The 26102-nt window shown below is 40.5% G+C and overlaps 1 protein-coding gene across 4 annotated transcripts in view; it reads right to left on the minus strand.

Moving 5' to 3' along the window:
• Nucleotides 1-2091: 2091 nt before the first annotated feature.
• The window catches only part of PIK3CB (phosphatidylinositol-4,5-bisphosphate 3-kinase catalytic subunit beta), a 105615-nt gene continuing 81604 nt past the window's right edge, over nt 2092-26102 (minus strand). For all 4 annotated transcript variants that reach the window (XM_048506058.1, XM_048506059.1, XM_048506060.1 and 1 more), the window contains 10 exons: nt 24916-25059; nt 22899-22998; nt 16413-16591; nt 15464-15573; nt 14866-14944; nt 9301-9468; nt 7992-8115; nt 6798-6943; nt 5061-5193; nt 2092-3508 (listed from right to left, as the gene is read on the minus strand). In XM_048506058.1, coding sequence (XP_048362015.1) covers nt 3371-3508; nt 5061-5193; nt 6798-6943; nt 7992-8115; nt 9301-9468; nt 14866-14944; nt 15464-15573; nt 16413-16591; nt 22899-22998; nt 24916-25059 — 1321 coding nt within the window. In that variant the 3' untranslated portion in view covers nt 2092-3370. The remainder of the gene's footprint in view (nt 3509-5060; nt 5194-6797; nt 6944-7991; nt 8116-9300; nt 9469-14865; nt 14945-15463; nt 15574-16412; nt 16592-22898; nt 22999-24915; nt 25060-26102) is intronic.

Below are 26102 nucleotides of genomic sequence, written 5' to 3' on the forward strand. Positions count from 1 at the left end.
ATTTTTCACACAGCTTTGGCAAAAAAATGCACACACAGAGAGTTTCAAGAAGCCTAGAATTTAGATAGAGGTTAGATAGCAGAGGTCATTGTGCGGAGGGTGATATTTACCTGATCCAGAAGAGGAAGATCCAAGGAGGCAGAATTCAAAACTCACACTGGTTGCAGAGAAAAAGGTGACATTAGGCACAGCGTAATCAAATCAAAGGGAGCTGAGAGAACACTGGGCAAGGGGCTCTAGTTTGTGCAGACTAGATAAAGGAAACAGTGGCGTAGTGGCTAAGAGCAGGTGCACTCTGATCTGGAAGAACCGGGTTTGATTCCCAGCTCTGCCACTTGAGTTGTGGAGGTTTATCTGGGGAATTCAGATTAGCCTGTACACTCCCACACACGCCAGCTGGGTGACCTTGGGCTTGTCACAGCTTCTCGGAGCTCTCTCAGCCCCACCTACCTCACAGGGTGTTTGTTGTGAGGGGGGAAGGGCAAGGAGATTGTAAGCCCCTTTGAGTCTCCTATAGGAGAGAAAGGGGGGATATAAATCCAAGCTCTTCTTTTTCTGGCAATGCTAGAAGAGGCAATTTTCAACCAAAAAATAGTTTTGTTCTAAGAAGAGAATAATACAATGGATGACGGCTCAGATGAGTCAGAGTTTGGGATAGTCCAGCTTTTGATTATATTTTAGGTAGAGTTGATAAATGTACAACTCAGGGTAAGGCTTGATAGTCCTCCAATAGTTGGATAGGAAGGGTGTGATAGGATCATCTAGGAAAAAAAGGACTCAGGAAACTGATTGCATTAAGGCTGAGTAATGTTTGCATATCCTTTGTGGGTCTGTCTTTTCCAGAGTTGGGCTTTTGTTATCCAGATGGCAATGGTTGAAGCTGCAGGAAAAGCTTTATGACCTGATATGTATATTGATTGGGAAAGCATGTTCAGGTGAAGCCCCTCTCTTGGTATCAAGGTCCAGAATTAAAATTTGCACTCATCTTAGTCTGAACTGTCTATGACACCAACCAAAGTGACTAGTAGGGCATAGATCAGAAACATGTTCCCCTGTCTTGCCATGGGCTTGCCTGTCAACAGTAGAAGTATGTGATTGCCCAAAGTTATCCCAGCAAGCTTCCATGGCAGAGTAGAGATCTGAATCTGTGGCTTCCTGATCCTAGTTTGAAGCCACAACTACACTGGCTACTCAGAACATGTTATTTTTCACATACTAAGCAGTAATTTACTATTACTCTTAAATTATTACTTTCTCAAAAAATGGTAGTGTCAGCCTCATAACTTCCTTTGTTGAGCTTATTTGATGATCTCAACTCCTGGAAAAAAATTAGTAGGTTCCAATGGGAAGTCAGGTGGATAGAATTAGACTATAATAACCTATTGCTTTGCTGAGAGATTCTGTTGCCTAGGTCTTGTTCCTGAACCAGAACCATCTCTCTCTTATGCAAGGTAACTGGGAATGAACGTGTTTTAAAATCAGGTATTTGCTATCTGAATCCTAAAATGATACTAGTCTTTGGAAAGAAGAGTTGATGAAATTGATTCTTTTGCACCAGGAAACCTGATCATCAGCAACATCCCACCATACTACTTCACACAATACTTTTTATTTGAATACAGTTATGACAGTTATTCCTGTTGATACAAAGCAGGATGGATCGGTGTCAGGATTTGCTAAGGAGAACAGACTCTCTGAATGGCCTTCCGAAGGAATCTTAATCTCACGAACACTGTGATAATGGGCTGAATCTAGACTAAATTTTCTGTCAGTGAAACAAATGTCTAGCCCCCCCACCTCTACTGCAGCCTACTAATTTCCATGAAATTCTGCTCCTGGGAGATAGGGATCCTGAAGAATGACATGATGGGGGATTTGCAGTGAGAACAGGTAACCTATGCCAATTTAGTCTGGATTCAACCCAATATCTTTATACTGAATACTTCTCGAATGACGTATGCATACCTGTGTGATTATTCTAAGCTTTTCATCTATTTCATATTTTCCAAAAGCAGACATTTACTGTTTCTAGAAGCCCCAATCCAGTAGTCTGGATGTGCACAAATTTGTTTAGAGAAAAACACATACTCGTGACAAAGTAAAATAATTTTTAATTCAGTTCCTATTCAAAATCATTGTTTTGATCCAAAAAAGCAATTTTATATAATAATTACATTAAACATCACAAAAACAAAAGAGCTACCAGTGTTCTTTGGCGAGTAAGCAGTAGCTGAAAGGCCATCTCGCCACTATTTCAAACATTACAAGTTGCATCTTTGAGCCAACAGATCTTATTGCACTTTTAAAATATGAATTGCTCCTCAAATAAGCACCTTAAAAATATGGTACCTCAGTGTTAAAATAAATCCAGTTTCTCCCCCAGTTCTCTTAGGCTGTAGACAAACATTCTGGCTAAGATAAACAGTACCACTACAGGCATTCAGGAAATACAGTAAATAATAGATCTGACTTGACAATGGCATTTCATTTTAAAAATACTGCAATTCAGCATGTTTTTTTTTATCATACACCTCTGTTTTTACTTACAGTTGTTGTTTGGGTAACATTCCTCATAATCAAGTTGTCTATTGAGTATAGTTTTCCACTTACATATGTCACACTTTGTGTGAGAATGGAAGACAGAAAAGCCATTGAGATTTGTGCAAAAGCTCAGCTGGTAGACTTTAAAAAGTGGAGGTTCAGTAGAATTCTAAGACAAGCATCTTCGTGGTATTTTCCAATAGCTCAAGGTTGCCCAATAAACATATGTCCCATTGAAGTTACCATTAATGCCAATAGGTTTACACTAACACTAAGCACTTTGTTTAGAGGATTCATCTCTTTAAATTATTTTTCCCAACATGAAGATAAATCTGTCTTGTGGCAGCAGTTTTAAGACAACAAGCAGCTTCCTGCTGTGCAATGGTCTGGCAGTTATGTACAGGAGAACACAGTTACGCCAGTAAACACACACACACATACGCTTCTCTTGAAGCAAAATTAAAAAACAAACCACACACCTCTGATTTTCCATTTAGTCCTCAGTCCTCTAAGAAGTTTCCAACCATCCTGACTTAAAAGTACATTCCCAAAACATAAAAAAACCAAAATATTTACAGCTTTGCAATGTATCAAAATAATAATATAAAAGCATAGTAAGTAGCTTTCAGCGTGCAAAGTTGGCACAAAAATTTATGGAGAACATTGGCTAGTTTTACAAAATCTTGTCAAAGCATTCTACAGCAGAGTGCAAAATAATCAATCATTCAGGCAATATCCTTGGGTCCATTTTTAGAAAGGGTCTATTGGTTCCCTTTTAAACATTTTATTGTCAGAGTAACATTCAGCTTAGTGCAAATTCATAAACCACTCAGGATCTGTAATCCTTCCGAACAGTGTGTGCCATCCAGTTCACTTTAGTAGTCCAGCTTTCTCTCAATGCTTCATCAAATTTCTGCTTAAACTGTTTTAGTGCCTCTTCCTCGCTCTTCCCTAAGGCAAGAGAGTCCTAAAGTGAGAGAAAACATAGAATAAAGGATTGTTCGTTTCCCCCTTCATGCATACCCAACAATTCCAAAGTTTGTCATTTGCCTGCAGTCAACCTTTTCCCCCCACTATCAGCGGCAAAGCTCCCAGGGGATGGGGGGTGCGTGATGCACCGGGTGCACGAATTTGGGTCATGTGGGGGGCACAAAATCCCACGCCCCCCCTTTTCCCCACCCCCCACACTTATTTTAGAAAACCGAGCAGGCTGGAGAACAGGCCATCCTGTTCTGGTGGGAACTACATTTCCCAGGAGAAGCTTGCTGTTGAGTGAGTGAGTGAGGAGTGAGTGAGTGAGTGGGGCACATGACCTTGTCTACAGTGCATGATGAAGTACCATATTTTCCTCTTGGGTGGTGGTGGAGAATGACATGGTGATCCAATAGAGTTTTAAGGCAAGAGTTCAACAGAGGTGGTTTGCCATTGCCTGCCCCTGCATAACAATTCTGGACTTCCTTGGTGGTCTCCCTTCCAAGTACTAATCAAGGCTAACTCTGCTTAGCTTCCAAGTATAGCCTGGGTTACATTTTTTGCATACCATATCAAATTGTTTTGATTCCTGATATCAAACTGCCAGTGAGTCAAGAACTAAAAAGCTGTCAGTGCTTTGAGCCAGGCTCAGATCTTTTTAAAACTGTTCCTTTAGTTTTCAAGGGCTTGCCAACAAGCACCTCTACATTAGAACATTCCCTTAAAGTGAAAGCTGAGTGGCTAACCTTGCATTTTACAGTCTTTTTCAGAAACCGAGTGGGAGTGATCTTAAGGCTTCGAAATGTCCAGGAAGTTATGCTATGGACATATTTTATTTCTTAATTTGAAGTGTCTGTTAGTCAGAAGAGCTTCAACAGACCTCTAAGACAATAAACAGATTTCTGTTGCTCAATGATCTGGCAATGTTATTTTCAGTAGAATATGTTTATGCCAGATGCAAATGCACATAAAGCAAAATCACCACTACTGCTCTGGTGTAATGACTGTTCTGGGAAAAACAAGGGAGTTCTATGCTTTCTTACTGCAGAAGATCTTGGCCTCACTCTTTATACAGGTAAGTCCATGTTTATGCTACACGCTTATTGAAAGTTCACTTGAAATAAACTGGCAACCTGCTAATAGGAGCAAGGCATTTGTTTGAAAATATTAGACCCCGTTGAGAGTGTCTGTCTGAAAACAAAATTAAAAGAGTTCAAGATATTAAAAGCGGGCCACAGCAATATGGCAGAGCACATGTTTTGCATACAGAAGTCTTCACTAAGAGAACTACAATTAAATGATCAGATATTAGGCCAAAGAGACCTCCTTGAGAACTTGAAGAGCTGCTACAGTCTAAATGGGTCAATGATTTTGCCTCCTCGGTGTATGGTGGCTTTGTCTGTTCACACAAAGTGGGGAATGCTTCACAAGTCTGAGTGACAAACATCTAGTTGAACAATTAGGTTTATATGTACATACATAAATACACACATAAAATGCATTTGTTTGTATGCATGCATGCATGCATGCATGCATGTGAATTTTACCTTTAGATACTGAATGTCCTTAACAGAGGTTAGCTCTGGAAGCCCAGCTGTTAACATCAATGCAAAGAGAGTGATGAACAAGTTCCCATGTCTTCGCAGAATCAAGTATGCATCTTCACAACATTGTCGGAACCTTAACATCCACAAAGAACATGTGCTGTTAAGTAGAGCCAAAAGAAGTGGCCCAGACCCTAGGCAGGCCGGGCTGGTTCAATATAGTTATCTGAACAGAACTGGATTTGACTCAGCAGTTGTCTGGCACTACTGAACTTTTTAAACTCATAACCTCTTCCGATTTTATACCACTCGGCAAATACAGATTGTTACGAAAGTGTTTGCTTTTCATACCACACAGCAAGAGATAATTAGAAAGGCATTATAGTCTCCAGTTCCTGGAAATAAGGGTGCCAAATAAGTGAAAATGAAGCACCAAAGCAAATTTAACATAGCCAAGGGACAGATGGATAATTCCCCTTTATGTATTTTGGACCTCTTCCCATCAAGACGACATGGGCAGCCAAGACCAGCCAGATGACTGGGTGGTTTATGGTGTGGCAGCAGCCAAGTCATAATGGAAAAACCTTGCAAACAACTGTTATAATCAGTTCCAGGGATGTTAGATCAGAGGTGTTTCCATGTTTGAAATACCTATGTTATATAGGTCATTAAGGGAAGGATAAATGTCTGAATTGTTCTCCTCTCTCCCCACGTTGAAAGGGATAGTTGTTCTAATATGACCATTATAAAGCATTAATTCAGTATACAGCTGATTGTATTTACATGTAATTTCACCCAGTAATGGTAATATGGCTCTTTCTGTCTCCCCCAAAGGAGAGTTCCCTAGCATATCTTCTACATTCAAGATTCAGAAAAGATTGAGTGCCATCTTGCAACATGTACAAGATTTTTAAAAGACAAAGCACATGAAATGAGTATGGAAATCTTTTGAAATGTGCTATGACAAAGTTAGGTTGTATTAAAAAAACACTGTCAAATATCCATTTGTCAAATATCCATTACTAAGGAGGGGCTCCAGTGAGTGTTTTTATATAGCAATTTCTTTCTTCCAAGCTCTGGCACTGATGCTGAGCCCCTGCCCAAGTTGGGGCTGCCTGGAAAGGTCTATGTTTTCCATCCTGGAACCTTCTATGGTACCACAGCATTCTGCATTAGTGTTTGGAATATGCTGCCACAGGAGGTGGTGATGGCAACTAACCTGGATAGCTTTAAAAAGGGCTTGGAAAGATTTATGGAGGAGAAGTCGATGTATGGCTACCAATCTTGATCGTCCTTGATCTGAGATTGCAAATGCCTTAGCAGACCAGGTGCTCGGGAGCAGCGGCAGGAGAAGGACATTGCTTTCACATCCTACAAGTGAGCTCCCAAAGGCACCTGGTGGACCACTGCGAGTAGAAGAGTGCTGGACTGGATGGACTCTGGTCTGATCCAGCAGGCTTGTTCTTATGTTCTTATGCAAAAGGCCAGCAGGCTATTGCTCTCCAAAAGTGACAAGCAACCACCTTGCTTCAGTTCACAGCTGCTGCAATGGCCTTTTAGGGCCACAGAAAGGGAGGTTGGGGGTGGGGGAAATGTCAGCTCAGTTTCTTCTTTGCTCTTTTACAGTACATCTTCTACAACCAATGATTGCTGATTCCTTCAGTACAGTCAATTCTTTGCATGACTCTTTTATGACAATGGGGTAGCACCAGGAAAATTATTTTGAAAATTAATACTTACTGGCAAAATTTTTCAGTGTTATCACTTTTCCCTTCCTGAATGACATGAATAAAATCATAGGTAAGAATGAAAGGCACACGCTCCCTTTTAATTCCAAATTTGGATTTGAAGTTTCCAAGAATATGGCCAAAATCTATATGAAAGAGCTGGGAAAAAGGTTCAGAACACAAATTATTATCCAAAGGGAGCTATTTAATTCTGTTGTTCAAAATCTTAATGTTCATTAACTAGATTTACTCCAGTAGGTCATGTGAATAATCATCCTCCCCCCCCCCCCATGAACTTCTTTATAGCAACAGCAAATACACAATAAGCAGACACTTATTCCAGTGATCCACACTGGATCCAATCTCAGAAATGAGGCAGAAGAAGGTGGTTGAGATGGGTGGTCTACCATAGCAGTGGTTTCAGTTGCCTGGTGTGACAGACTGCAGAGAAATGTATGATTTTAATAGTGCAGGGCTGTTAGGAGCCATTATTGTTTACACTCAGAGTGAGGCATAGAGGTCTAGGAACAGGAAAGCCACTGATTGGTTGAGGCAACCTGCATTCTGATTGGGTAAAAAAATCTGATGACACTGAGAGGGAGGAGGATATCTCCCTGTAGAGAACAATCTGAAAAGCTTTTGGAGTTTGAAGTTCCTGAAGTAAAGAGCTATTTGCCTTATCTAAGCTCATAAAATAACAAGGAAAGCAGTGGCAGTCAGTGTGAATTTGGCCCGGTTTTCTGTGTGGCAGTCCTGTGTGCTGTGGTTTAAGCAAATATTTCAGACTGGAGTATACTGGTGGTTAGGTTATTGAAGGCCCAGCTGCAGAGCACATAAATAACCAGGAAGAGATATATCTTCCAGGAAGAGAAAAAGAAGAATCCTAAAGATCAGTTCATCTGCTGTATGGGGTTTTGCTTTATTTTCCTCTAAAGAAAGTGTTGTATGTTTATTTTAGGAGTTTCTATCTGTGAGGGTTGAGTGAGGGTACTGAAGTAAGCCTTATAGACCCCAGGCTGTATCTAAGAGCTAGGAAAAAAAATCTTCAAATTGGCAGGCCTGTACAGTTACAGAAGACTGAAGATGATGGATTTTTCTGAAGAGCAGCACTTTTGATTGTATCATAGGCTGAAAAGCAAGTAAAACATACAGAAATAGACACTAGTAATAGACTTCTCCTGAAACAGTTTCCCAAGAAAAGACGTACCTGACCATTCTTCCGGACCATGATATTGTCACTATGTCTGTCTCCTATGCCCAGCACATAAGTAGCTACACAGTAGCCAGCACAAGAGAGTGTGAATGCCTCAATAGCTCGATCCAAGTCATCTCTAGGTGGGGAAAAACAGAATGCTAACATTTCAAAGAATTTCTTAAATTAGGAGTCAGAAATAGATTGCTTCAGATAGCTCCAGGTACAGCATCAAGACAGCATCTTGCTAGACAACCAACAGAAGCTGCTTTACAAACACTTCACATATGCTCAGCTAGTAAACATATTGTGTAATTTGATGAAAATTTCATTAACACATTAAACAGAAACATACATTTCATGACGAAAATACTTTGGACAGCTACTGTTGCCCTTTATTGTGATGTAATACAAGGAAACGAAACATTAATGTATTCATTTAAAACATTTTTATAGCACCTTAGGGTCCCCAAGACATTGAACAATCAAAACACGCTTTTAAAAACAGTCAGTGAAGGCATGCCAAATTAAACAGATAAGTCCGCTGGCAGAAGACAGCTGAGGAGAAACATTCACTCTTTGTGTAAAACAGAAAAGCTAATTATTTCATGCTTGCAGCCGTTAAAGTTCTAACAACACTGTAGGGACACTGGTTAAAGTGAAATTGGGGGACTGAATTGTTGCCTGATCTTTATGACATGGTAGGAACTACTGAAAATGTTGTTGGCTGGCTAATACAAGCTAAATTTATACTCAGCTGAGGGAGAAGATGCCAGCACAACCCGAGAAACGAACAAGGTGCTGGGGTCATTTGGTGTACATTAAACCCCACTGTCAGTGCCTGGTGTGATATAGTGGTTAGTGTGTTGGAGCAGAACTTGGTGGACCCAGGGTCCAATTCCTACACAGCCAAGGAAACTCACTGGGTGAACGTGGGCTAGTCCCATGCTGTCGGCCTCACCGTACCTCACAGAATTAGTGTCAGAATAAAATGGAGGAGAAAAGAATGGTCCCCATTTACTTCCACATGAAGTAAATAAATATAATATGTCCCTCAGTTTAGTTAACCGTGACTTAAAGAGATTCTGAGACAATCGATGAGACTGTTGTTGGAGAATACTAGCAGGAAGGGCAGCTCTGTTGAAGTATGCTATGCTTGGATTGTGGAAGAACGGGCAGGAATCTTGTCTCTATATTATTATCCAAGATCAAAGAAAACTCACAGATTGAAAGCTTTAGCATACTATAAACATGGCAATACATAACACTGGTCTGTGATCTGTGGAAAATCTCAGTGAAGAGCCAAAAGCAAACTACATCTTACCCTGAATTGCATTCCTTAATCCAATTTAAGAGAGCATCTTTGTTGAATGCAGCAGCCGCAGCAACATTGCTACTATTGAGTTGAATATCTGCAATGGTCTCAGATTTGGAGACAACTTCAATTAAACCAGAATGATCTCCTGTTGCTAAACAACCGTATGGCAAGATTCTGCAAAAATAGTAAGTATAAAAACCAGTCAATTTAATAGTTAAAAGACAAACACATAGGCTAACTTGTACAAGAATCTCTGAAAAATCAGAAAATGTACATATATATTTGCATTTCACCAAGGCAAGAGCCATGCACTTCAACCATTTTAACAATAGATGGTGCTCTTTTCTTTCATTTGAGAGTAAATCCTCAAGCAGTTGGCAAACAATCAAAACCAAACCAAACCAAAAAACCCCACACCCACCTCAGTTCCTGCAAACACACACACACGCACGCACGCACGCACGCACGCACGCACACACACACACACACACACACACACACAAATGGAGCGTGATTCTTACTGACATTTCTGTCTGTCTTGCAAGGAACTTTAAATTCAAGTCTTCTTGGTTCTGAAGCGTGGATCAGCTCCAAGGCTGCCAGTCTTTTGGGGGCTGATTGTGGAGTAAGTGCTATTGTGGGGTGAGGTTATAGGTATAGCAAGGAAAGGTGGGACACTAGATATATGATGAATACAGGGCTGAGCCTGATGAATGTGGGTTGGGTAGGATTTCAGTCTTTCGGAGCAAAAGATATGCAACCATGGTGTGATGTCACATCACGATTTTTACTAGACAGACTGCGTTTATGGGATGGTTTGCTGTTGCCTTCCCCAGTTGTCTACACTTTAAAAGTATGTGCTTTCATATCGAAACTAATATCAGGATAAACTTTTGAGATTTCTCTCCATACTGTAAAAACTGTACCCTGAAGGAAAATATAGGCTAAAGGATTAAGTGACTGATGGTTACTGGATTACCTGAAATAGGAGGTAATTTCCAAAAATAAGATGCTCTGAGTATGCAATAGACAGTAGAGTGCAAGCTGAACAAATCAGTTAAGCTTTGCAGAGGGCTACAAAATCACAGTAAGAGAATGAGGCAGAAACGGTATTTTATTGAAATTATAACAGTTCCCAAATGTCAAAACACGGAACAATGAAGCCACAAAAACAGTCTAAGTTTAGTTCAACTGGTTGAAAACCAAACATCACTGCTAAAAACAATCACAAGTTATAACACCATCATCCAAGAATCACCACAGTCATTTACAACCTCTAAAGTCAAGCTTATCTCCCACGTCACATCAGAAGTATGATTAATCTATGCCCCTCCCACACACGCACTTCACCTCTATCTTTAGAAACTTTCCATATCCTTCAATTCAAAATTTCCCATGCAATTAAAAATGACTGATTCTGTATCTAAGTCAAGGAGGGCGCTCAACAACTCCACTTCTGGAATAGCTGCCTTCACAATACAAAGAATCATGCCTGAGCTCTCTTTGCTACTTCATAATCTCAATGCGGGTTTTATTAGGTTAAAGTGCAATGCTGCTGCACTTCAACCCACCCTTACTTGCAGCGTTCACTGGGCATGCTTCCAACAACTTCCTCTTCAAAAGCCAGCAATGATGAAAGCTGCTCTGTCCCCAGAGGATGGTACTCTCCCAAATGGAGGAAAAAACATCCTCGTCAGAGAGACAGCTTGACAGGAGTCAAGCAGGGGACAAATCCTCAGGGTCCTGTCCACCTCATCCTTCCCTTCAATATCTGTCAGTAGGATTCTTTTGTACCTTTTGCTAAAACTATATAAAGACAACTACTGACAGATGTATAAACCAACCAGTGAGATGAGTTATATTTTCCTCCTGCCCTGTGTAACGTCTGCAACGTTCCTCCAGGTTCACAACAATTATGCCTATCAATTCAAGTTCTGACAGTCCCAAACAAATGCACTGCGGCAAGGTCTTTTGTAATGTGTGAATAGATCTCTGGATTTACTCTCTCCTTTACAGATGGACACGTAAAAAGCCCCTGCAGCAGGTTTAACGAAAGTCCTTTGTTTCATGTTGCTTCCTTGATGTGTTACACAAATTCACATATGCCATCATGGATGGTGGGAATGTCCGGTTAAAATGCTAAAGACTTGGGAGGGGGGAGATAAATATGACAGTGGTTTATAACACTGTGCATGGGCTGGGCTGAGGAAATCTTGCTTTCCTTTCCCATAACACTCAAGTGAAGTTGATGGGCAGTAGATTCAGGCAAAGAAAAATCTTTACACAACATGTAATTAATTTTTAATACCGACTTCCATAGGATACAGTAATGGCCATTAACTTTGAAACTGGCTTAGATCAATCCACAGAAACTGGCTATTAGCCATAATTACTACATGGTTACTATCCTCTGACTACTAAGTTCTGGCAAGGCAACAATTGGGAAAGGCCTAGGCCTCCATGCCTTGCTTCCAGGGCCTCTAGGTACATCTGACTGGTTATTTTGAGAAACAAGATGGATCCTTGGTATGAACGAGCAGGCCTCTTCTTGTATTCCTAATTTAATAGCATTTGAGCTGCCTTAATCCAATAGTAAAAACAGGTTATAAATGTTTCAATAAAATAATAAACTAAAGCTTTAATGCTTTCACATTTCCCTAGAGGTCAGGTTATGGAGATGTCAAATTCTCTATGTTTACTACTTTCTCTGTCTTAGATAAATGAGAATTTCATTACTTTATAGATTTTTAAGGCTTGAATCCAACCTAGAATTCTACAGATGTGGAGGTCTGTGTGAAATTGTTTTGCCACGCATGCCTTTCTACAGCTCACAGGCAATGAAGGACCCTAGGAATAACATTTTTTGTGGGGGAAGTCAGAGATCTCCCACAGGAAGGGGGAACAGGCCGAACTCACCCTCTGTCCTGGGCCCACATAAATCCATTTGGGATCCAAGCCTTAGCATTGTTTGTAAATAGCAGTTGTCAGTGAGAACCACCTCAAGAGTTTTTTTCAGAAAAGCTTGGATATATTTCCCTCTAATGGAGGCATTCAACTACATACCCTGCTAACAGGGAGAATCCATGCACTATTTCACAGACTGTGAAGGTAACCATTTCATTTATTTTAGAGCACTGAATGCTTCTTTCTGCTTTGGCTCATTTTAATACTTGTTTACGATTGATACTTTTATTGCATGATTTTACTGCATTGTTTTGCGAGCTGCCTTAAGCAGATTTCTGGAGAAGTAGAATAATTTTTTTAACAAATAAACAAATATTTATTTTAGTTCCTCCTTTCTGAGTCTATAGGAAAAAAACCCCTAGATTTTACCCGACAGTGCTCTCCCTCATGTGCCCTAGCACTGCAGTCAAAAGCACATCTAAAAGTGCACACAGTAGTCTGTAACTGGACTGGAATTCTTTCCTTTGCTGTGGCCTACCATTTCCTGAGAGATCTTGAAAGCAACCTTTGCTCAGCAAGACCTCCTGCTCATTAATTCCCATCATATGATAACAGACTGACTCAGAAACAACACAATTTAATGAGCTTCCTAACCTCCTGCCAAGTAAGGTGTGTGGGCTGGGATGGATTAGTAGGCCCCACCTTTCACCAGGGAGCCACCATAGAATGCCTGACCAGTGCCTTTCACAGCTTCTGGACAGGGAGACTCTATCCTTGCTATGGGCAACAGCCAACCTCCAAGCATTTTCTTCCTGTTACCAAACAGAATGTAAATCAATATTCAAAATTCAGAGCAACTAAACCCTCATCCTTTCATCCAGTAGAAAAACACCTGATACACTTTGGAAACTAATCTATCTTCAATTTTTTTTTTCTGATAACAGACATAGTTAAAAAGAATCTTTTTCAGAAGTTGCATATTTGGCTGATGGGCAACTTATTTATGATGCCTCCCTTATCTGTGAAAGCGACTGCTCTAAACTTCATTTTGTTGAACTCCTACAAAAATATTTAAGAGATGAGCTCGAGACAAGCATCAGTCTTGAATACTGTGCCCAGTTCTGGGCACCGCAATTCAAGAAGGATATTGACAAGCTGGGACAGGTCCAGAGGAGGGTGACCATGCCCTATGAGAAGTGGCTTAAGGAGTTTCAGCTCCAGTTTAGTCTGAGAGAAAAAAAAAAAAAAAAAAAGGTTAAAGAGTGACACTTGATTAGCCATGTTTAACACTATTTTGAAGGGATGTCATGTTGAAGCATGCTCTGGTTGAACACGCTGCTCCAGAGATTAGGGCAAGGAGTAATGGATTCAAGATACAGTAAAAGAGATGCCACCTAAACATTAGGAAGAACTTCCTAATAGTAAGGGCTGTTCGACAGTGGAATACACAGCCTCGGAGTGTGGTGGAGTCTCCTTCTTTGGAGGTTTTTAAACATAGCTGGATGTCCATCTGTCAGGAGTGCTTCGATTATGTCTTCCTGCATGGTTGGATTTTATGGTCCTTGTTGTCTCTTCCAACTTTATAATTCTATGATAGGGACAGATGCCCTAGAGTGGGATTGACCACTCTTGACATTAAAAAATTAAGATACTTCTGAGCAGCCTCTGCAAATGCTGTATTGTTGACAGGGAATAGTGTGATACAATATGTGTTAGTGCCTAGGGATTCAGCACCTTTCACTCTTGCAATATACAGACCATCCACCAATGTTGTATTTTGCTAGTAGTCAAATAATGGTAACATGACTGAAAGTATCTCAACAGCATGGTTGGCTGGAGAAGGGTAAACCACAGACAATGCTCCTATGCAATGCATTAGCAGCTAGGGAGATGCTAGAAAGGGGGAGCCAGCTCATGACTTCCTTATGATAATAAATAAATGAGCTGGGCAGACAGTTCCTGCTTTCAAAACTAAGAGCTCGACTCTGCTCAGGATACAACTTCAATTGCAGTAATGTGTATGCTCTCTCTCTCTCCCCTTGTTATGCTTGGAACGTCTAAACATCTTGCTTTTGGAGAAGCAAACACTGTCGGGACACTAAAGCTATGTGCGCACATGTTGATTCCATGCCCAACCCACAGTTGGAAATTAGAGCTGTGTGCTGGTATCCACCAATACAGTTGCAGGGGGCTGTGAGAAGACCCTGCCACACTCACGAACAACTGCTTTTTTAATCTCCTGTGAAGAGTTTGCTGAATGCCCAGTACCTCCTCATCCTTCTCCTTTCGATCTGCGCTGTGTGCCAGGACAAGCCTGAAGCCTGCAGATCTGCATACCCCTTCCTTCCATGATGGACCAACCTCTGAGGCGGGCTGTAGGAAACTGCTTGAGAGTTGATTGGCTGACAGCCGGTGAGGGCCCAGTTGCTCCAAATCATCTTTTCTCCCTACACTTTCATCCAGGCACAAGTGGTACCCCAACCATAGTTAGATGAGACAATTAAGTAGATTTTATGTAACAGCAGGTTTATATTATATTTATTGTGTACCAGGCTTACCTAGTCATAGGATTACTGACAATACAAATTTTGAGTGCCCACTATTTCCAAGTTGCAGCCAACAAGAGACTAGCAATAAGCAAAAGTTGGTAATTGAAGGCAGTCTTACCGAAGATCTAGACCAGCCTCTTTCCAAAGCAAGTCCATCAAACGTAACATCTGAAGCGTCAGCATGTCTTGACGTAGATCTGCAAGAAAGATAGACATTATTTCAAGCTATCAATTCAGTTAAACCTATTTAGACAGTAGCAGGTATTGGTTAATTATATAAAAAAATTGTTTGAACATTTATAGCATCAAAGATATTAAGTGGAACCAGCAAGAAATTTTGTCTCTGTATTGCACTGTGATAAAAGTTGCACTGAAACAGTTAACCCCCACTTTATAATCCAAGTTTGTGGGGAGTAAACAAACTCTGGTTTGCTGAAGGACTTGCTATTCAAATGGTAAAGCACTCTGAAGCTTCATCAAACCAGGACATTCTGAATTAAGCTTTGTGTACAAGAGGAACTGGGTCACAGAGGAAGTGAGCTGCACACAAGCATAACTATAATCTGTGTTTTTACCAACTGTTGTTCAATTGCAGTTTGCCACAATATCTGAACACAGCCAGTGCAATTGCTCTAGTATCCTTTTGCTCATCAGCAATTACTGGAAAGCAGGATCTAAATGCTATGGTAGAAAACCAGATTCTAACATTTACATACCATCTCCATTTTTAAAGATGATCCCCACCAAATCTCCACCGAACACTCTGTTGTTATATACTATCCACAAAGGTTTCATTTTAGAGTCCATGTATTTACATTTCTCCACACTAGAAAAAAAGCATTACAAATAATTTTGTTGAGTTAATCAGGGAGATTGACAAGTCAGAAAAAATATAGCAGAATTTCAATAAAGCACCTCTGAAGGTCATGCCACGACAGAATTGTATGAGCTAAATGAAGCATTTCAAACCACAACAGATATTGTCATAATTTCTCTCAGTTATAGGTGTATGGATTTCAAGAGGATAGTCAGAAAGTGGGCTGGATCAAAAATTCTGTCAGCTCAAGGAACTGATGGTCACATATCTTTTCCTCTAACTTTTATCTCCCATCAGTGCTTTCTCATTCTTTCTTATTCACAGAATTATGGGATCTCTGTGGCCTAGTAACCATGAAGGTTGGGAGGCAGCAGTGTGAAGGGCATGAGGAGAGGAGATTTCCCTTCCTTTTTGTTTTATCAGTGAAGGCCTACTGAAGAGAGCACTTTCACCAGCTTCCTTTCTGCACTGCAACTCACATGGGTATTAGTCCATGCGGATCCTGTGACCCCAGGAATAAATGTTCCTGGGGTTGGCAATGGCTGCACTGGGGGAGAGATGCAGGGAAAGTCCTTGTGCTGGATCCAGCGCATTCATTGTTATTTTAAGGTGGGTCTTTATTATCACAGATCTTACAAGAACCCGTTTAACTTTTAACGTCAACTGCAAAAACTTCACTCTTAACCTTAGGAAACCCAAGAACTGCTTATAAAGCATACACAGAAGGAGTGTCAGACACACTAAGAAATAGTGCCAGCACATCTGCTGAGCAGCACAGCCAAAGGAAGTCAGAAAGCAAGAGCCTTCTGCCTGCCCATTTCCACATAACAGTTGCTGGGTACACTTACTACAGTTCTGAAAGTATGACTGAAGGATTCAGTGGAGACTGGAGATCAGAAAGGGCTTCCTTGTAAGCTCTTTGTTTTAAACAGGTGTGCATGGCATCTTTGGCTTTGGCTTTGCTTTGCTTCACAGCATTCAGCTTTATTAGACTATTCAAAGTCTTCATCTTGTTCAGTGCTTCGACCTGGAGTAGATATTGAGATTTTAAAATAGAACTCTGTGCTTAATGTCTGCGTTAATAGCTAATAGATGTTAACCATATGACTGTATATATTCATAGAGTTTAATCTACTTTCTTTTCAAGGGGGAACCAAAGCCACTTACATTGTTCTCATTTCTTCTATCCCAGGGGTCTGCAACCTGCGGCTCTCCAGATGTTCATGGACTACAATTCCCATCAGCCCCTGCCAGCATGGCCAATTGGCCAAACTGGCAGGGGCTGATGGGATTTGTAGTCCATGAACATCTGGAGAGCCGCAGGTTGCAGACCCCTGTTCTATCCTTATAGGTAGGTTAGGGTGAGCATCTGTGACAGACCTAAAGGGTCATAGCTGAGTGGGAATCTAGCCCTAGGCATCTCCGACTCTAACCATCACACCACACCACCTCCTCCTTTACATGACACTGATTTCACACAGAATGAATATGCAGTATGGCAAGTAATAATCTCGTATCACCTACACTGGATGCAGTAATATTTAAAGGCCCAGCACTACATAGGAATTGGCAGGAACCAATCACAACCCTGATTTCTACTGGAGGATGACTGCATATTAAGGCCCGGCAAGATTAACTCTATCCATGTTGCTGCCAGACCCTTAAAATGTTCAGCAGAGGTCTGGGATGGAGGCGGACAAAGATGGCTCAAAACTGCTACCAAGGTGTCTCAAGAACATCCTGATACTCATCTAGGTTGAGTTTAAAAACAAAACAAAATATTATGGCTGAAGTTACAAGTTTCTTTCACTTTAAGAATCCAAATAAAAGTTTTAGTAAACACGAGGATTGGATCCCAACATAGCTTACAGGTTTATATGAGATTCACTCCATCAGTTTTTTAAGATAACAACATACCAGTAAGGTATGTTGGTCTGAAAATGTGAGTAGCCCAAAGTCATACAGTAGGAATCATAAGTGGGTGGTGATTTGAAGCCAGATTTTACCACTCCAAATTCAACATTCTAACCACTAATCACACTGACTCTACAAAAATTTTTTTACCGTTTTTCTAGCACAAGCATACAAAAAGCAACATATAGAAGCATAAAATCAATATAGTTATAAAAAGATTAAAATACAATCACATGAGCAACAGAAAACAGCTGCATAATAAAAAGGGATAGTCAGTCTCACATCTCAAAAACCACCCTGTAATCAAGCTCACTTAAGCCAAGCTAAAGTCTGCCTAAATAGAAAGGAATTCAATACCCTGCTCAAAACAATGACTGAAGAAGATGGCAACAATATCTTTCAAAACTCAAGGTGCCACCCCCCAAAAGATGTTGCCATGCTCTGAACCTCCAATGCCAACGGCACACAAAGCAGGATTACATTAAATCATTTCAGTGTCCAACCAAATCCATTCTGAAAAAAAAAGTTCTCCTTTTGATACCCCAGTCTCAAACCATTTTAGGCTGTAAAAAGTCAAAAATGGGTCTTTGGCTGGACTTGATACTGAACTGGGAGCCAATGAAGTTGAACTGGAATTGGAGCAATACGATTTCACTACCTTCTAGCACAGTGGTTCTCAACCTTCCTAATGCGGCAACCCTTTAATACAGTTCCTCATGTTGTGGTGACCCCCAACCCTAACATTTATCCATTTTACAGATGGAGAACACTGATGCAGAGAATCTTAGGCGACCCCTGTGAAAAGGTCGTCCGACCCCCAAAGGGGTCCCGACCCACAGGTTGAGAACCGCGGCCCAAGACAACATGAGCAGCAGCTACATTCAGTTACATTGTTTTCATGCTGCTGGATTCTTACAAAGGATGCTAAAGCAGCTGGGATGCCCTTAAAACTATTAATGTTACAGCATTTTCATATACCTCTCTTCAGCTGTGCTATAGGTTGATTATACATTTAATAACAGATTCCCTCAAGTGTAAATGCAGATTCCATTATGACTATGAAAGTTCTTAGCCACCTGCACCAATAAGCTCAAAGCCTAGCTAGAGTTCACTAAGGAGTATCCACTTACATATTTACAATTGTTTTTGTGAAAAGAAAAGTTACCTTAATGCATGGCTTTAAAGCTGAAGCTTTTTAAAGATAAGCTCATCCATGCCAAGCAGGATGCTGGGTATGTACTCTAATTGTGGAATAGAGGAGGCAGAGACCTACCAGGTCAGCCATCTGTCAAAACCAAAGTCTCTTTGCATTTCCACAATTCCAGTAGCTGTGCAAACATCAGTGACAAGGGAGCAAAATGCAACCTGTGCTACACAAACAGGAACTTTTTGAAGTATTTCTACTTTGAATTTCCTCCGTGTTTGCACAGTTGGGATTTTTTTGCCCTTTCTTTGATTGCAGTGACATCAACTTCCTCTAAAGGGCACAGAAAATCCTGCAGATCTTGCATCTTATTGCTGAACTACATTTACCACAGTATTTCTTTTTGTGGTGTTCTAAAAGTGCTAAAAACACATTTGTCAGAAAGATAGTTCCAATATACAAAAGCTAAAGAAATGCAGATTGCATTACACTAGGGATTCCCAAAGTGGGTGGTACCATCTCCCTGGGGGTGGTGGAAAGTTTTTAGAGAAGTAGGGGGGCAGTGAGGAATTTCCAGGTAGCAGGGGGACAGTGCAAGAATTTGTGAAATACTTACATGTGTTTACAGTGTTAGAAGTTGTTTTGAATTTGCAGAAGACCTAATACCAAGAAAGAGGTGTTTGTTCATATGTGTGGGAGGGGGCATTAGGGGTGTGGCCTGGTAGCCAAAAGGAAGTCACTGCATTAAAGCTATAATTTAAACTTCTGGTTAAAAAACAAACAAACAGAATGCCACTTTTGCCTGCTCTTAGATCAACCACAAACAGCTTTTATACTACAGTATTTCTACACATTTGTACAGCAGACGAACAAATACTATCATTGCTGTATTTCATCAGCAGCACACAAAGGGATGGGATCAGAACATCCAGCGTAGGGAATAATGAATGTTCATTCCGTCTATTAGTTATGAGTATATAACTGTCCCCCCGCCCATTTCAGAGGGTTGCCCTGTTAAACTGTTGCAGCAACCCCTCCGGAAAGGAAACAAAGGAAAGCAGCAACTCAGTTGGCAGTGTTTTTTAAAAAATATAATACATATTGAGATTAATGTAAGGTGACCAGATGGTCACCTTTGTGAACTGGGACAGGGGTAGGCAGTGACGCGTGCAGCCGCAGGAGCGCACGGCCTTCTGGGGCGCTGCCGTTTCCCGCCCTGTGAAAGGGCGGGAAACAGCAAGCCCCAGAAGGCCGTGCTCCTGCGGCCGCACAAGCGGGAGGCTGCCGCACTGCCTTGCACCCCAGAAGGCAGTGCAGAAAGCCTCCCAAAAATCGGGAGAATTGAAATAACCCGCGGGATGCGGGACAAATTGTTTGAAGGCGGGACTGTCCTGCCAAAAGCGGGACGTCTGGTCAGCCTGGGCTAATGTGAGTTGAAAGGTTAACATATGTGATAACTGGCTGTTGTGCACATTAACTATGGTTCATAGAGTACATAGCCTTCATCTGTCCTTGTAGAGGGAATTGTACACAGTGCCTTGGGGAACGTTCCTATCTCAACTGCATTCTCTGCTCAATATACACAGTCACCAAGATAGATCAAAGGATATGTTGAAGTACATCCTATCTGATCGTATGCCCTATTTCTACCATGCAGTAAGGGGGGGGGGAGTTCCTACACATTCGACTTACTGCAAGTTTTCTTAGCAGTGAATCCCTCTGCATTTTTGCAGTGGTGGAGTCAATTACTCTTCTTTCAAGGGAGTGCACTGTTATCAGTGGCATTATGACACTCCTCCTTTTTTGTGCATGCTTATATAGAAATATTGGTATTGTGGCTGCATTTTTAAAGCCACTAATATTAACATATCATTGTAATGATACATCAGGCAGGTTATTTGAACTCCCAGCTTTCATTAAAAAAATTAATAATGAGTCTTTCAGAGATATAAGGAAAATTTCTTTCCCTCCCAGAAATATTTTTCCCTCCCAGAAATATCAGGAAAGTGGCATATTTCTGTGAGACATTTCAAGAGGCATAAGAATAAACTAATTGCAGAGCGCTGTCCTCCCTGGTATTTTGATTAGAACCATTATTGTACATTAAAAATCCTTGACCTGCCTTTAACAGCCGTGAAGTTTAACGAGGGCAGTTAATTATCTAGAATCTGGCTAGCTGTTATATTTGTATTTAGAATATACTGCCGTGCCGTTCTAACCTGTATATATTTTAAAAAAAGTTATTTTCATTACTCCAATGGGAGAATGTAAACAATTTTTCCAAAACATTTTGTTACTGTTTGTAAAATTATAAAATTATTTTGGTTACTTATAAGTAAATTGCCACTCCAGTGGGAGAGCAAATTTTTGAAGTTATTATTGTAGCCTGGTTGGTACAAGTTTTCTTCATTTTCACTTTGACCTGTGGTTACAGCAGAACATCAATAGATTTATATTTTAAAGTGTTTAAAAAATTAAAAAAAATGAAGCCACTTGTCCTGGGGTGGGGGGGTGGGGGAGGGGGAAGGAGAGGGAATGGTTTGACAAAGATCACAGTCCAACTAATGAAAAGTGGGCTAGAGATGCATGGGAATTGGTAGGACAAAGGAAACCAACAAAAACGTTAAGCTTGAGGGAAAAGGCAACTCAAAATCAGCTTCTAGAAAAAAGATTTGGGTAGAAATGGTCTTAAAAGAACTGGAAAAAACATCAGAAACAATAACAAAAAGGATGAAGTGAAAACTAAAGGCACACAAATGCATGCAGAAATCAGGGAACAAATCAAAGCTTTTTGGGGCCACAACTGACTAAAAGAAAAGCAGAAAAGCCCAGGGTTCCCAAGTTACTGTAGAAATGTTCAAAAACATGTAGCATAAGAAAGGAACTTAGTACATTCTTCATTCAATATACTTTGACTGCAACAAAACATACATCTACACACTGATGCCATCTAGACATGAGTCCAGTTCTAAGAACTCAGACTGAATATAAGCTGACCACTGGCATGATAGAAAACACAGCTTTCTCAAAGGGGTTTCACCTCATCCTGCCTTAATTTTATGGTCTGGCCTTAATGAACCACAGAACAGACTCTGCCATTACTGACTGCAGGTGGCAGATTGTACTTTCTGTGACTCACTTATATTAATTCTATGTTCAGTCTTACAATTTTATTCATAGTTACTATTTGAAGAATTAGGCCATCTTAAAATGCTGGCTATCCGCACTTTGGGTTTATGAAAAAGCTATACAATTTGTCAGATATTCTACTGCTGTTTCATATTGGAAATGGTAGCTTAATATTCCCAGTACCACTAACCTCTGAAAGAAAATTATTTTTGTTATAGTGTTCAAGAGTGTGAACAAGACAATATTTTACCTCGTTTTAATTTTTTTATTTTTGAAACAGGAGTTTGTAGAACATTAGAAATTAGTTATTTGATACATATTACCCTTACTTAGACTCAATACACAAGTAGAAGGAAATTTGGGAAGTAGCTACTAGTACAAAGGGAGGCCCAGATCACTCAGCATTCCAAGACACTGCATCACATTATATAAAGGGACAAAAGCTTCCATTGAAAGGGTCAATGATCCAGTAAAAATGAGTGTAGAGCACTATTTATCTCGATGAATTGGCAAGAAGAGGAGAAAGAACATTACTTCATGTAACCAGGTAGCTTCTCTCAGCTGCTACTGAGCCCAAATTTGGAAACTGAATAACAGTGACAGTGCTAAATTGTCATTTCAGTGGTATAATATAGAACTCTGAACCTTCTCTAATCAAAAACTTAGCCTGTGCAAAAAATTTTTGGATGAAATTATAATAGAGTAGGTGCCGTCCGCCTGGGAATTTGTCTGTCAACTCATAATATGCTTAGGGCACCTTCATACTTTATGTGGATGCATCACAATTCAAATGCCATGCAAGGAGGTAACATCGAGCCTTCTTCATAAGTGCTTCTACAGCTTGAAACTACTTTTCTGTAGTAGAATGCATGGAACCTACTGAATTCAGCCCACAATGTGGTCATGCTATTTACATAAATAAATAAATGCTACAGAGAAATGTGAAACTGCACCAAAAGTGAATTAAAATTACAATTAAAATAGCCGAAGAATCACAGAATATTTAACTTCCATTACATGGAAGGTGTTTGCTCATTGCTGAAAATGTTTGTGAAAAGGCAGGCAGTTGCATGAATGAAATGGTATGATCAATAGTTAATGACAGGTATAAAGCGCCCCATAGAGAAGGATTTAAAATGAGAAATACCTGTTTAGAAAGAACTTTCATGTGAGCAACACTCCCACGACAGTAAGCTTCAAGAATCACGCCAAACTGTACTGAAAATGCAGGTATATGTACTTCTGATCTACAAGAAAATGTAAAAATCCCTCCATGTATAAATATCTTCAGAGCCATTCTCTATTTAAGAAATTTTATGGTAATACAGAACACTATTCTGTTTGCTTTTACTAAAAGCAGCAGAAAAATAGTCTTGGGGAGAATTGTCTCTCCAAATCCAGTAGTCAGGCTTCAAAAGTAGCCACTCCCCCCACTTCCAACCCGCTAGTTCCACAGTAAAGAATGCAAACTGGAAAAAGAGGACCCCTGCTCTCGTTCAGAATCCCAAACAGCCTGGAAACGGAACCAGAAGAAGGATAAAGAGATGTTGGTAGAGTCCACGCAGCAGCAGGAAGTCCCTATTTATTAAAACCTAGATACCTACTCTCTGTTTAACCATGCACTTAAAGAAAAAATTGGGGGAAGTATTTGATAATACTGGTTCTCACATCTCTCTTCTGTATTCTCTTCTTAATAAACAGATTAGGAATCCTCCTGGTATGCTTGTGAGAATGCACGGGTCAGTAGGAGACTCAAGTGGGTTGCTCCACTAGTTGTAGGATGTGATTACGAAGCTGACCTGACACAATGACCCATTGGTACTGCAGCATCCTGAGCCAATATGGAGCATGAAAACCAGCGAGCACAGATGTGGAATAAGTTCTGAATCAATGAGCTATTATAGGAGTGGGACCCTAAGCCAGACTTTACATAATGAGGAGCCTTCGCTGCCAGCAGAAGACAAACAGCACCTCCATCTGGGGAAGGACAAAGAAAATGGAAAAAAAATTGTCTCATTGTATTCGTGTGCACACATTTGTACTGGAGGAAGTTCTCCAGACAGGGCAGAAGGGTCCTCAGAACCTACATGGTTGACCTTTGCCTTCTTGGGGGCAACTATCACTTTCTCTGTTCCCATGAAGGTCTGCTAGACATCTCGTAGCCTCATGAATGGGATGTGCTATAAACTGTATCTCTCTGGAGTCCTCCTAGCTGAACACCCTTCTTAATTCCCTTCCTTACTGCAAGACACAATAAGAGTGAAGCTAATAGGAGGGGTGAAATCTGCAATAGGTAGAGGAAGGTGATCTAATTTAAATATTCATATCCTCCTTTCTATCCATTAATTGTGAGCTCAAGCAGCTTAAACCACTTTGACATTCTCTCTTTTTTGATAGGTAGGCTGGCCGTGCCCTTGAACGCTGGAAGTAATCCAAAGGTGACAAAAGTAGATGAAGACAAGGTGTAGGTGAAGCTTTTTTTCCTGCCTTTGAGAGCGTAACAGAGCAATTCTGTCTAATGAGGCACAGGCTCAGCAAAATTAAACACTTGAGAAAACAGCCTTCTTACAGAAACGACTGAGAATTCATTTTTGTAGATAGAGTGGACTTCCTGCAAATTTCCATCTTTAGCAGCAGCTCCTAGATGGCTTAGTCAGGCTGTTCAACAGATGAGGCAACTCACTTTCAGTCTGTCTGCTCATAAAAGCAAGCCAAGGGGTTGGGGACATCAGTATAATGTAAGTGATGAATGTAAAAACAAACCACATGGTTGTCCTAGAATACAGGCAGATACTTTTTGTATAGACATTGGGACTAAGGTTGATGTACAGCAGAGTCTGGGTTGAAAAGTGATTGATTCATGTGAATTAAATAAATCAGCAGAATTTCACTTGGGTATTTGGTGGTGATTACAGGACTTTGAGAAAACACAACTTTTAAATGCGGAAAAAGACACAGGTAACTGGTACTTCCATAGGAAAAGCAATCGGCTAGAAATGGCTAAATGGCACAAGAGAGTAAACTGAATGAAAAATTCCCTTCCTCTCATTCCCATATTTGATCAGCTACAGGAGCTTTCCCCCCATTAGAACTAGAAATTTTGTTCTTGAGCAGTTTGGGGGCAAGAAAAGGAGGTGGCAGCAGATTATGCAAGAGGATCTTACCTCAGATGCCAAAACAGCATCTGTCCTATCCTCCTGTTTGCCAGGGCTTTCTCTAGCAGGAACCTGGAGAGGGCACAGTCGAGAAAAGGTTCATATTTCAGTACTTGCACAAGCTGCAGAAGATATTGAGCAAGTTCGTCATCACTGGAAGAAGATAAAGAAAACCAGGGTAACTAGATTCATTGTGGAAGTTAAATTGATAATGAAACGAAAGACAAACTGAATCAAATAGTAAAACAGTATTCACCATCACATATACACACAGAAACAGAGCTCCCGATACTGGAAGGCAATGTAACATGCATTGTCACTCAAAGTAGTATCATTCATTCAGAAAATATTAAACATAAGCTATATTCACCCCTAAGGGTCTGGATACCCGACTGACAATGGCTTTTTTCTATGGCTCCCTGAGGCCTATGATTAATTATTGAGGTTTGTAGGACAATAATTAACTCCCTAGTACCATCCAGAAATCCAGCTTAACAGAGCTCTGGAAATCTAGTAACTACAGACAGGGCCATCAGCTACCTCTTGGCCACTCAGGTAACTCAACTAGATTTCCCAGAAGATTCAATCACTCCACTTTCCCAACTGTCTCACAACCCATAATTCATAGCTCTTTATTACTGATTTTTAGTCATTTTCTGCTTCCCCTGATGCACACTGTCCTCTTCCTTATGACCAGATATGAATACTGTATGTCCCATTTCATGTTACCTTTAGAAAGGACTCCAAAATACCACCAATAGAATTTGGCCCCAATATTAAACAACCGGGAAAAACAGTAGTGCCATATTGGTGTGAGCAAACTGGCTTCAGTTCAAAAAGTCTGCCTCACTTTCTGTTTTCGGTCTGAGAGAATGATCTATTTTTTCTTACAGGCAGTGTTTCAACTGATAGAGTTGTTTGAAACTATAATACAACTCTTGCCTACACCTTGTTTCAAATCTATTCCTTCCCTTCCCTCCCCTCATTCTGTAGGCTGCTAAGAGGCAGTAAAGCTTTACCCTATGAATTACCACTTCCTTAATCTCTGGAGATACTGTACACTCATAATAAAACTGAAGGTGGTTGGTGATTTTGGATTAGCCCATGGGAGGGAATATCTAGAATAATTGGGGTGGCTTTCACTAGGAAATCTTCTGATTTGCCTGTTGTTGCTTATTCCCAAATGCCTGTGTGTT

This window comes from Sphaerodactylus townsendi, linkage group LG08, assembly GCF_021028975.2.
Source record: "Sphaerodactylus townsendi isolate TG3544 linkage group LG08, MPM_Stown_v2.3, whole genome shotgun sequence".
Taxonomy (NCBI): domain Eukaryota; kingdom Metazoa; phylum Chordata; class Lepidosauria; order Squamata; family Sphaerodactylidae; genus Sphaerodactylus; species Sphaerodactylus townsendi.